The following is a 13,486-nucleotide window of genomic DNA, read 5'->3' as shown; positions in this document are numbered from 1 at the left end:
CAAGCAGACTTGAGATTTATTATAACAGGACAAATACTCTATAGGTCATAGGCGTCTTGAGTCACATCATATAAAATAAAGTATTTTTAGATATTATTCTTAATGAAAGGTCAGCAAGGCTCTGTACAGGGACTAGAGTTATTCTTCCTTTTATGGTTAAGTTTATACTGGGAAGGTTGTGGGTTATTATTATTTTTTTTTAATAAACTTGAATTTACATTTGCATTTTCCATTTTTGACCCAAAAACAAAATTGTGAAGGACAAAGTCTGGCTTTTAGGTCTCCTCCCACTGGTTTCTGCTGGGGGTCAACAAGTTCATGTGCAAAGCTGTGAAAAGGCAAGGAAGGGTGCTTTCTGTTTGGCAATAGATGCACCTCCTCTTCAATTTTGAAACACTTCCATGGGGGAAGTGCCATGAGAGCATACTAGCAATCAAAGGGTGCTCGAGGGGGAGCAGATGTGGCTCAAGCAGTTGGGTGCCTGCTTCCCACATGGGAGGTCCCGGGGGATTTGATCCCTGGTACCTCCTAAAAAAAAAAATAGAACAACAAGCAAACAAACTGTAGCTGAGCGTAAGGGTTTCGTCCTCGCTCAGGCCCAAGAATCGGGGGGGCTTGCTCCTGCCAGGCAGCCGGCGGGGGGTGCTCCAAGATGGAGCACTGGTTCTCCAGGCGTGGGGGACGTGCGGTTGAGGAAAAACCACGGAGACCGCTTGAGCACAAGGACAGGTCTGCTTTATTGCGGAAGTACACTTGGTTATATAGGCAGGGAAGGGGGTGGAGTATGAAGGGGAGAGCAGGGCGGAGGGGTGGCTGCGGATTGGCTAAAACTGGGGGGGCAGACCTCTGGTAATACGCCGTAAGCAGTTACTGGGGAAGAGGGCAGATTGTAGGTTGGTAATATGGGCGGGACTGGCAGGAAGGGTGGCGGGGGCTGGAAGGAGAGGAGGGGTGGAGAAAGGCGGCAACAACAAACGAAAAAACACAACTCAGTAGATCTGATGTGGCTCAGTGGTTGAGTGCCAGCTTCCCCCATACAAGGTCCTGGTACCTCAAAACAAATTAGAACAAAACAAAAGGTGATCAAGCATCAGAAATGGTAGGTGTGGGAAAACACCCTAAAATATTTAAAGAGGCTCCCTACGGCACTTCCAACGGCTACTGCCTTCAGAGCTACCAAATGTTTGACCACTTTGGAGCCTGCAAGCCTTCTGATGTTCTCTCCCAAGCCCAGACCTGTGCCCGGCTGGAGCCAGCTGGCCCACCTTGACTGATAAGGCAAACCTTTGGCATTAGGTCGCTATTCTGACACCAGATAGGGCCCACCACGTCCCACACCAAGGGAAATGAGTATTCTAAAACAACGGGAATAAATATGACTATGTTTCATTTTACTTAAACTGACAACAACTTGAGAATTACACGCAGTCAACCCAGATTTAAATAGAAGAAAATTTTAAGGCACTATATTCCGTTCTAGAATCAGATGCATTTTGCTGCTTTTCAGGTTTTGAGTGTTTGGTGAAGGATCCCATGATTTGAAGAAGGCAGAAGAGGCTTGGGATGAGACCCTATCTAGTAAGGGTCATCTCTAAAACTGCCTGATTATCTGGTGGGAATGCTATCTCCTTGCTAAAAGCTTGTGGTTAGATTAATGCTAGCATTTGAAAATCTGTTCAGGCCTGATGGTGGGCAGCAGGGAAGGAATGTGTTTTCTGTTTATCTTTTTAGTGGCAGGAATGTTCTTCACAGAAAGACTCAGCTCCCAGTTTTAGGCGTGTCTGGAAGTTGTGCAGTCCACTGCCTGTGGATGTGCACACCAGCTCCTTGCTGTGTTCACAGCCAGTTGCCCGGGTTCGTCGATAGGTTAGTCAGTTTCTTTGGCTTGATAACGGGGGTAGCTCTTGCCACATTGCTCTGAGAGGAAGTTTTACCATCCCCATTGCTTTATCTCCCAGGAATGCTGCTTGAGTTGTGTCTCCTCCTTGACAGCTTGAACATCAGTAAATTACCAGGGTCTTGACCCCAGAGACGGAGAAGTCCTAAGTGATTTTTCAGTCTCCTATCTAAAAATGTGTTTACATTTCTTGAACTCTGGCTGACTGATTCATTTTCCTGGTGTTGCAAGAACTTCCCTTATGCATTAGAATTTATAAGTTTCATTTCTAAGAGACCCATGACTCCTTCCAAGCCACAGCAAAATGAACCTCATCGCTGCACAATCCTGCTGGGCTGGATTTGTCCAGAGGATGGATCATGGCCAAGCAGCTGTGATGTGGCAAGCTCAAGTGAGGCCAACAGAAGGCTTTGTGATGTGGAGGGAAAAGTCTAAGATGCTAAGTCAGGAGATGTGGGTGCTGGTCCTGGCTTTGTGCTATTTCAAGGTGCGGCCTTGGGCCAGTCACATAAAACCACTCTCTGAGCCTCAGTGTCTCCAGCTGTTTGTTTATTTATTTATTTATTTATTTCTCTCCTCTCCTCCCCCCCCCCCCATCCCGGTTGTCTGTTCTCTGTGTCTATTTTTGTCTGCGTCTTCTTTGTCTGCTTCTGTTGTCATCAGTGGCACGGGAATCTGTGTTTCTTTTTGTTGCATCATCTTGCTGTGTCAGCTCTCCGTGTGTGCAGCGCCATTCCTGGGCAGGCTGCACTTTCTTTTGTGCTGGGCAGCTCTCCTTATGGGGCGCACTTCTTATAGGGCGCCCCTATGCAGGGGACACCCCTGCGTGGCAGGGCACTCCTTGCGCACATCAGCACTGCGCAAGGGCCAGCTCCACACGGGTCAAGGAGGCCCGGGGTTTGAACCGTGGACCTCCCATGTGGCAGACGGACACCCTAACCACTGGGCCAAGTCCGCTGCCTGTTTTGTTTTAAATAAGAAAGACTTTAAATCTGTACAGAAGCCATTTCACACAAGGCAGAAGAGGACAGCTTGGACCCAACAGGAAAGGGAAGATCAGCCCACTAGGAATGAGTAGAAGCTTTTCAGGTCAAAGAAGAAACAAAGATGCAAAGTCACATATGGTCATAGGCTCTTAAAGAGCTACTTATGAGTACCAAGTATGGAAAGAACTCTTTGTTGGACACTGGTTCCTCACAAGAAACCAAAATCTTTCTCAGTGGAGCCCTGTGCTTAGCTAAATCTGTTCGTCAAATAAATATCCCTTTATAAACATTAAATTTACTTTCTTAGGGGGAAAAAGAAAAATCAAATAAATCCTCTGCTTTCATAGCATGAGGTTTTTAGAGTCAGACAATCGTGGACTCAGAGCCTCACTCAAAACTTCACTAGTTGCACAACTTGGGTAAGTTACCTTACCCTTTGAGCCTCAGCTTCCAGGCCAGTGGAGAACAGTAACAGCCCCAGCCATAGAGGAGGGCCATGCAGGTTATACACCAATACCTTGCCGGGTGCCTGTGGGGTGCCTGTTTCATGGCAGGGTTCCATGATTTCCATTAGTTACCCCCAACCATCCCCACTTTGGCCTTTGCATGTGTTTGTTTTGTGTTTCTGGCTCTCCTGATGCCCCTCCACATTATGAGAGAAAAGGTAAATCTCTGATCTCCCTATCTGGAAGGCCACAGAGGCATTTTCCTACTTCAGTGAAGTGCAATCATAAAAAATATATATTCAACAGCATCAGCAGGTTTTTTTAATCAACCTTTCCTTTTTAATTTCAGTGTTATCTGAATTTTAGCAGCACACAAAAAAAATCACTTTTTCCTTTTAAAGAGCAACCAAATCAAGAAAAATATAAATTTGACTATAAGGTCTTAACATTATATTTAACAAGGTGTTTAGAATGTGCCTATAGGGGATGGGTGTTATGTAGTGAGTAAATATGCATCCCATAAGCACATGTGTACTTATAACCTTACATGCACATGAACTAGGTCTGTATGTATATGGTGTAAATAAAAATTCATGAGCTCTATAGCTACAACCCTGATCTTCTTCTTTCTGATTTTCACCATAGCAAACACTGAATCCAGAACCGATCTTCAGAAGAATCTTCATGAAATCTCATCTTTGACCCAGATGCCAGATAAGCAGGTACAGTATGGGCTCTGAGTGAGCAGAAGACTGGAAGTCAGGAATCGGGTTCTTGCTGTGTGATCCTGGTGAGACTTCATTCTGGACTTCATTTGCCCATCTGTAGAATAAGGCAGTTTGACTATAAAACTGCAGGTGTTTCTTAACTCTTAAACTCAGAATGTCTTAACTCTTAACTTGGACTGTTTGGTCTGGCTCTTCATGTGTGTGAATAAGCTAACAGGTCTTTCCCTGACTTCTGCAAAACCAGAAAGTAAACAAGGAAACACAGAGAGCCATCCATCAGGGCAGTAGGCCCTAAGACTTTGTGTCGCTGGGCCCATTTTCCCATTCCGATTTTCATTCTGAATGGGAGAGGGAAAATGAGCAATCAAGAGGGAAAAAAATACAAGAAAAAGGAGAAAATTGCTTTATCGGGATGGTTCATCTATTTGTGGCTCAGGGACATGTGTTTGCAAATATTTATAAGTTTATTCCTTCATTGGAAGCTTTGAGGCTGGATGGCCTTCATATTCTCTCCAGAGAGACATCCCAGGGGAATTCCTAGAGCTGAGAAACCCAGAGTCTCAAAAACTGTGAGGCAGAAGTACCACACAGCTCCAGGGAATCTTCACGGCTTTCCCTGCTGTGTGACAGCCTCCCAGGTCACTGATCTCTATTTTTCTCTTGTCTCCAACTTCCTGCCACAGTCTGGCTTTCTCCTTTTTCCTAGACGCATTGAAAAAAAAAAAAAAAGTTTTGTTTTCATCTGTGTGCTTGAGCTGGTCCTGAGGAAAGACCTGAACTCTCGCTGTTAGGACCACAGGCCTGGGTCAGGCTACTGCTGAGGTAAAACTCAGCTGAGCTGCCCCTCCCTGCTACTGAAGAACCACAGAACCAACGTTTGCAATTTTTAATGTCTACTTTTAAGAGACCCTGTGACTAAGGAAAATATAATATGCTATATTTAGAAAGTTCTATAACTCCAAAGGCCTTGCAAATGCCTCACTGACAAACTGACACAGCCTGTGAATTTGTACTTCAAGAGACCTAATGTTAACCTGCAATAAAAGAGTGGCTCAGCCATGTCAAATTGAGTCCTAAGTCCGAATTAACAACTTTGCAGTCAGAAAGAGGAACACTGGACCAAGGGTCTTAAACTCTAATCCTGGGTTTTCCCTACAAGGCTATGGTAAGTCAGATTACTCTGAGAACTTCATGTGCCTCCTTTGTGAAATGAGGGGAATTGTTCCCACCAGAGCCAGTTAGTTTGTTCAAGTCATAGTAGACTTACTTCCTTTAGAAGCAGCACCCAAAAGGAAAACTATTTGAGGAAAAGTCTCGGGAGCCCCACTTGCCCCAAACACGGAGAAAACTGGTGTCTTCCTTGCCCCCCTTATTTCTTGAGACTAAAGTCCTTTTATTAATCATTGACTTCAATTTTAACTACTTCCTCAAACTAGTCCATGTGAATGACTAATTTCTTGTTTACTAGAAAACATCTGGAAAGGATTTAGAAACAAATTTCTGCTCAGCAGATTTCAGTTCTGTACCTTGATGGACTACTGGCAAAGCTGTTTGCCGCTCTTGCTTTCTTGCTCAAAGCAGGCATAGGATATGACACCGTATTGATCCTTACCAGCAGCCAGTTTCTGCTCTTCTTCCCTTTCAAATAATTCCCCCACTGATTCATCCCTCCCCTCCCTTCCTTCTGGTCTGAACAGACGAGGATAATTCAGTGACATAAAATACTTGCAGTGTTTTATCACTGTGCTAGCTGAGAGGGATAAACCCCAAAGGTGGAGTACTTTGGTATCAACACCCTTTAACGAGAAGTCACAGACCTGGATTTGGAAAACAATTTCTGACAGAGGGCGCTTTGCAGTTATAACTGGATTAAAATGGATTTACCCGGGCCTGCAGGCTGCCTCGGGTGCCCCCTACTGGTTGATTTTCAAGACCTCTGATCGGTGTTTCCTGAGAGTCTGCCTGCCCTGTCAGGGAGAGCAGGAAGGGTTCCAGTTCCTGCCTTCTTTATACAGAACGACAGCAAACTGTGGGAATAGCTACTGAGGCACCTCTTTCACACCTAACCCGAGGATCAAGGCCTCAGAGGTACACCCTTAAATAGAAATGAAAGTAGCAACTGACATCAAATTGGTAGGAGTTATTGGAGGAAGGAGTTAAGTCAAAGGAAAGAGGGGGAAGAAAACTACAAGGGAAAATGTGGAGATGAAAAGAGCAATGGAAAAAAAAAAAGGAGACAAGCAGACATGTTTCAACTCCAAACTCCCATTTCCTCTTTCAAATGAACTGCCCTCCCACTGTGAGCCGAATCAAGTATTTATGAAGGCATTTTTTGCATATTAATAACGTATGGAGCATTGCCAGTTCTAAAGTCCTAAAGGTATGGTGCCCCTTTTTAATGCAGGTTTTTCAAACTCCTCACAGAATTTGGTATTCTCTGTCAGATTTATCTTCCTTGCTGCCTTGTGGCTCCTCCTAAGGCCCTTCATTTGATTAAGGGAAATTAGTTCCTGGGGTAACTTCAGAGACCTAGTATTGCCCTTCCCTTAGTCGCCGACATCAAACGCAAGAGAAGCTTTTCCTCTTCCCTAGGGCCTGTGTGGCGGCCGCAGGCTGGGTGAGGTGACCAGTACCTAAGAAGAGTATTAAAATTATAAATGCACTGGAACATTCCAGGAGGAAATGTTAACACGTTTACGCAGTGTGGGGAGAAAGTACCTGTTAACATCTGTACTGGTAAAGAGCTCAGTCAATTTTAAAAGAAAAACATTGAAACCCTGTTATAAATATAAACAAAAGATGCAAATCATCCGTACCAAAAAAACAATAGTAATAGGAAACAAACATGGAAAAAATATTCATCCTGCCTAGCAATTTAAATGTAAAGTGAGGCAACCCACAGGTACCATTTTATACTTGATTTTCGTGCCCCCACATACATACTTTTTTAAAAAACTCAGTGGGGCTGAGGTTTGGGTATACACATCTGGCTGATTGTAAATCGGTTCAGTCCATTTGTAAAACAAAATGGCAGGATGACACATGAAACACGAAAAAAATTCATACCTATTGATTTCAGTATTTCTGACTTCTGGGAATTTATTCTAAGGAAATAGTTATGCAGGGAAAAAAAGGTGAGTGAAGACGTCCATTGCAGCTTTTTTTTTTCAGATACTGGGGCCTGGGCATTGAACCCAGGGCCTCGTGTGTGGGATACCGGTGCTCAGCCACTGAGCCACATCGGCTTCCAGCATTCTTTTTAATAGAGAAAAACTGGAAATTTCTTAAGAGTTTACCATCAAGGAAGTTATTAATTGTGAAATATCCCCCTGAGTAAGGGGTTTATTTGGGCATTTTTAACAGATGATTGTTGAGAATAGAAACAGTGATTTAATGTTAAGGGTTTAACACAGGGTTTCTCCACCTCAGCACCGTGACTCTTTTTGGGCCAGATACTTCTCTGCTGTTGGGAGCTGCTGTACGACATTGAGCAGCATCCAGGAACTCTACCCACTAGATGCAAGCGGCACACCCATTCCTGCCCACCACACCCCCCACAGCTCTAACAATCAAAAATGTCTCTAGACCTTGCTAATGTCTCGTGGGGGGGCGGGGGGGGGGGATTGTAAATTGCCCCCAGATGAGAACCACCGAATTTACATTTTAAAAGCAGAAATCAACATCATAAGTCAACTATGATTGCAACTATGTAAAAAAGCAGAGAGAGAGAGAGAGAGAGAGATCCATAAGGAAAAGACTTATAAATAAATAATAAAAGAAACTGCAGTCATGTTAACTTGGAATTACGGATGTGCTGGGTTGTGTGTATTTTTGGGTTTTTGTTTTTCCTGTTCGTTTTTATTGTTTTGCCTTTTTTCAAAATTCTCCCCATAAGAAGGTAAGATGGATCATGAGGAGAGCTAGCCTTGCTCAAGTCTGTCCTAAGATGTTCTAGAAGCCGCTATATGAAAAGTGTGCGATAAACTAAACAAAGACCAATCAAAATTCTCCAATTACGGATCTCAAACCCCTTTCAACATTTTATTCCTCTGACCCTATACTTGGGAACAATGAATTTGCCTCTTTTTCTGAACAAAAGTTTGGATTTCAAAGTATGAAACTTTCCTGTCCACTCAGATCCATCTGTGTAAGCTTGTGCAAGACGGGCCCTGAGCCCACGGGTTTATAGAGCTGTCAGGGTGGAGAGGTTGCCTGTAAAGAGTATCAAAGTACAAGCCCAAACCTTAACTAGATTTCCCAAGGGTCACTGTACCTCTCTTTTGGTTAAAAAAAGAAAGAAACCATCTCACCAGTTTTCACATTGTAAATTGCATTGCATGCTTCTGGCAAACTTCTCCCCCTGTTTAAACAAACTCTAAGTTAGGGAGAGCAAACATCCTTTTTCACATGCTTTATCTTGGGTTTTGTTTTGTTGCTTTGTGGGGATTAGAACTGCGGCAGTGTCCTAAAAATCCTGTGAATTCGGAGTTATGTCCCTTTTTCCCATTTCATGAAGCCACTTCTATTTCAACCTACGTTATCTCTTGAGTTCAGGTTTCATGAGTTTACTACTTACAGGACAAATTCATATTTGATCTTATGTGTCCTAAATTTATCTCTTTTGAATTTCAAAGAGTATCCTGTAATTCCAGCATGCTAGGATTTAGGTTGGATAAATCTATGTTTACCCCATCTGTTTCCTTGGCGGTTTCACAGATGGTATTCATATCCCCTTTCAGCCTTCCTTTTTCAGGACAAGGAAAAACAAAAACCTGTAGACACACTATGTTTTCATACCAGGGTACAAAGCAATGTTTTGTTTCAGTGCCCTTCCAAGCCATACACTGCCTTCTGTTGGACTTTTTGGCTGCAGTTGAACTATCATCTAAAGAACAAGCTACAAACCTTTAAAGACAGACAGTTTTGGTGGTTTTGGTTTTTTTTTTGTTTTTTGTTTTTTTTGCTTTATTTACTTTTTTGTCCCTCATGTCTAGCATAGTTCCTGACCCACCGTAGCCACTCAAAAAACCTGACAAAGCTTTTGTTGCCATGATTCACTCTCTGGAAGAACTTTGGGCCTTGTGCAGACTTGGAGCTGTCACCAGGATCCTTCCTGCAGCTCTTTTTGAAGTTGATTAGGAAGACTGGGCCTAGCACCCATCCCTAGGGGAATTAACTTTCTGCATTTCTCCACCTAGAGAAGTGCTCTATAATTCCCAACCTTTCTCATTTCTAAAGTCAGCCCTGGACATGGCACATTTCACCTGGTTCCCTTCTCATGCTCTCTCACTCTTTGTTTCTCTCTGTGTCTCTCTCACTCTCTCCCTGATTTTGTAAATCAGGGAGATTTGGTTGTGGAACTTGAGTCAGTGGCATTTTGAAGATCTAAGCATTCATCCAGGTTAGACTTTACACATAGGTTTACTTTGTCTACCTGAAAGCTCTGTGGACAACTTAAGGATAATATCCTGAAAGGATTTGTTGGTTTTTTTTTTTAAGATTTATTTTTTATTTCTCTCTTCTTCCCATCCCCACCCCCCATTGTCTGCTCTCTGTGTGTATTCGCCGTGTTCTTCTGTGTCTGCTTGCATTCTTGTCAGTGGCACCAGGAATCTTTGTCTCTTTTTGTTGCATCATCTTGCTGTGTCAGCTCTCCATGTGTGCATGTCACTCCTGGGCAGGCTGAGTTTTTTTCGCGTGGGGTGGCTCTCCTTACGGGGTGTACTCCTTGCGTGTGGGCCTCCCCTACGTGGGGGACACCCCTGCATGACACGGCACTCCTTGCATCAGCACTGCACATGGGCCAGCTCACCACACAGGCCAGGAGGCCCTGGGTTTGAATCCTGAACCTCCCATGTGGTAGGCGATGCTCTATCAGTTAAGCCAAATCTGCTTCCCAGAGGATTTGTTTTTTAACTACAAAATCAAGGCTTTTACTTGTTGGATTTTTACCATGACTGTCATTTCTTTCAATAAGTCTGTTTGCTGAGCTATTGGTTACTAGTTCCAACCAGATACATGATCTGTGCCAGGTTAATTTCTTTTTTTTTATTATGGAAAATTTCAAACATATGCAAATGTGGGCAGAACAGTATAATGAACATTCATGTCCCTATCACAAGCTTCAACTACTGTCCCCCATTATGTTGAGAGGGTCCTTTTAAATGTAATAATAGCCAATGGTTTTCGAGGTTTCCTATGAGCAGGGTTTAGGATCTTCCTTGATCTTTTCAGCAGCCCTGTGAGGTAGGTATAGTTGTTATCCCTATTTTATTGTCAAAGGACAGATGTCAGGACAGACAGGGCCCCACTCACGTGTGACCTGCATGCCCTAGGAGCCCTAGTGGTTTGGGAATCCCATAAAACTGCATTTAGATCCCAGCTTCTTCCCTATTTACTGGGTGCTTTTAGACAAGGTACTTAACCTCTCAGAGGCTCCATTTCTTCACCTGTAAAGGAGAGTAATATTTGCCCCATGGGGCCATGACAACAATCAGATGAAACAGCATATGAAAAGGAGTCAGCACTATGGTGGGCTCAAGGCAGCCCCCAATCAATTATCAAGCTCTGATTACTGTTCCATTCCCCATCCTCTGCCTTGAAAGCCATTGTGAAAGAGAACCTGGGGCTCGTATACAATCTAAGGGTTCAGATGTGCACAAGGAGAAGCGCGAAAAGCAGAACTAATTTAGAGAACACCTTACCTACCATCTGCCCCCTGCCAAATATCCTCCTTGCTGTCTGGAATTTTTACTTTGTTTCACTGATTAAAAAGTCTACCTATTATAGATTCCTTTGGACTTCTCAGATCTCAGTGTGCATTCATTTGAAACAAACAAACAAACAAAAAAACCTCAGGGAATGCAGCGGAAGGCCTGAACAGAAAAGAAACAGGGTCGGGGGAGGGCAGAATTTGGTGGCCTCGAGGGCTACATCCAGCAGGAGCCCAACCCCCACCACACCTGACTCCCTGGGAAAACTTAGAGGTTAGAAGACACAGGGGCCGGACAGGAAAAGAGGGCAGAAAAGTGCAAGACCCACAAAAGGGAGGGAAAGGGCATTTTTCTTTCTCTTCCTCCAGCCCTCTGCTGTCCCTGGCACCAGACCCAGCAGTACTGGGGCTAGCTCAACTCTATTTGAAGTCCAGCTCAAATTTGGGGTTAGATAAGCTGTTATGAGCCAGTCTGGGAGTCAAAGTACCAAGGGTTGTATTTGCTTTTCTAGTGAAAATCAACTGATTTAAAACTGGAATTGGTTTGCAAGTTGAGATTCCTTGTCTCTCAGTTTGTCAGACTGCAAAAATCACACCAGACCCAACAAAACAAGGAAGTCACAGTAAAGATTTGTATTAGCAGCTGGACAGTTGTGTGGATTTCCCACCCTGCACCCAGCCTCCTCCCATCTCCCAGTTTAAAATAGAAGGTATCATCTCTTAAACACAAAGTTGTAGCCTCAATACATCCTCAAGCCCTCTCCCAGAAAAGCTGGTTTCCACCTCCCTTGGAGTGGAAGAGATCACTATTTTGGCTTAAAATTTTTCTCCACCAGCTCCTGCTAAGCCAGATAAACAATGAGTCTGTTGTGGCAACAAAGCACTTAATTAAACTAAGGACAATATCAATTAGACTTCACAGTTAAGATTTACTTCCAGATAATAGAAGCCCTGGAATTGAGGTGGCCTGGGTTTCATTATTCAAAAACCTCCCTAAAGAGAACCATGAGGTGATTTTATAGGTAAGGAAATTGCAGCACAGAAAGATTTGGCAAAAGTCACCAATGAGTGTGTCATAAAAGCTAAGACTGAGAGACTGCAGCATTCGTCTTCCTAGTCTAACATTTACTAACTATTGTGCTAATTTGCTAAATATTCAGGAGGAGGTAAAAATACCCTTGCATTGAGTTGAGGCTAAAAAGGTAGGTGGAGGCCAAAGAAAACTCTTCTCTGGCTATCAGTAAACTTTATATCCACCATGCCTCCTTGTGGACCCTCCCAGAACTGTCAACTCAGCGCATTTCACCAGCACCAAAAAGCGGGCTGGGATTCCCAAGGAACCCAAGATGAGCAGACACCCCGCTGGCCAGCACCGGGCCTGCTAGGCTGACTGGTGGTGGGTGAACCATCCCATGGTTTGCAGTCCCTTCTGCTTCTCAGAAAGAGGCCATGCAGGCAGGCTGGGTGGATGAGCTGGAGGTTCTGGGTGTTCCATCTGGGCTCCTGCGGAAGGAAGGACTCTCTCCCCCTGGCCAGGGAAACTTGCCCCAGGCTGCTCCCTGCCAAGTTAGCCTGAGGCTGATGCTGTGTGCCACGCCCTGGACTCACTCAGATGCCCTGCCCAGGCAGACCAGTCACAGGGAGCTCAGTGGAGTTCCACGCCCTCCACGTCCCACTTGTGTCCCGCTACCCAACTCTACTCATCTGTTTCCCCAGGCTGCCACCGGCAGGAAACAGCAGGGCCTGAGAAGGCTGGGCAGCGGGGACCCCTGCCAGGCCCTTCAGCCCGGAGCCCCTGGTAGGAGGAGCCTTTCAGCATTTGGACCCCTCGCCTCCACCCCAGCATGGGGAGGTGGGGGAGGGTGGCTCTGGCAGGGTGGAGGGAAAAGTTCAGAATCCCAGCGCCTTCACTGATCTAATCCATCCCCACAGGGGTTCAGAGTGCCCCCCAGGGAAGTGGAGGAACAGACTCTCAGCCAAGGAGGGGGGCCTTGCATGGGGAGAAGAAACTGACCCTCTTCCTTTTGTTTGCTCGCAGGAGGGGACAAATGATGTGACAACTTGATAGACCACATAAAGGGTTTCAGCAAAGGGCTCCCTACCTGCTCTCCGCGCATTAAGATAATGGTGGGGTGTGTTCCCCCACGCATTTCAGACCCCGGAGACAAAGGCCCTCCTTCCTTCTGTTTTCCTTCTCCAGCTCAGCTTGCCACAAGCTCCCAGAGACACTTGGCAGCTTGCTCTCAGGCAAAATGAAGTTGTGAGCTGCGAGGGGGGCAGTTAGACAGTGAGAGTGTTGCAGCCTCCTTACTGAGGCGCAAGAGCGCTTCTTAGAGCCACTAAGCCACAGCTCCCACGATCGATCGGGAACCCCGCGTAGAAAGGATTTGGAGAAGTACAGTTTGGGCCTGAGAAATGCCTAAGAGGCCCTCTTAAGTTAGATCCTAATCTTTGGTGACTCTGGGGAACCATGGGTGGATGCTTGGGCTTAGAATCCCATCTCCTTCTTAAGGTGAAAGACCCATAGCCTGTGGGTAAAGCCAGCCTTCCATAGCCTGTGGGTAAAGCCAGCCTATGGTAGTGACCCTTCAAAACAAATACACATTAAAAGGAGGAGACGAAAACATTGGGGAGGAGAGTTTCTCTCTGGACTTGTTGCGCAGATGTTATAATCCAAGAGTAAAAAAGGAAATAAGATATATGTAATTGAAGGGATG

The 13,486-nt window shown here is 44.9% G+C and overlaps 1 protein-coding gene across 2 annotated transcripts in view; it reads left to right on the top strand.

Moving 5' to 3' along the window:
* KIAA2012 (KIAA2012 ortholog) overlaps positions 1-13,486 on the top strand; it is a 127,418-nt gene that overhangs the window by 55,443 nt on the left and 58,489 nt on the right. For both annotated transcript variants that reach the window (XM_058300363.2, XM_058300364.2), the window contains one exon: positions 3,975-4,051. In XM_058300363.2, the coding sequence (XP_058156346.1) occupies positions 3,975-4,051 (77 nt within the window). The remainder of the gene's footprint in view (positions 1-3,974; positions 4,052-13,486) is intronic.

The sequence above is a fragment of the Dasypus novemcinctus genome, chromosome 7 (assembly GCF_030445035.2).
Source record: "Dasypus novemcinctus isolate mDasNov1 chromosome 7, mDasNov1.1.hap2, whole genome shotgun sequence".
Lineage (NCBI taxonomy): Eukaryota > Metazoa > Chordata > Mammalia > Cingulata > Dasypodidae > Dasypus > Dasypus novemcinctus.
Note: the sequence above shows the minus strand (reverse complement) of the source record. Positions and strands in the feature narration are given on the sequence as shown.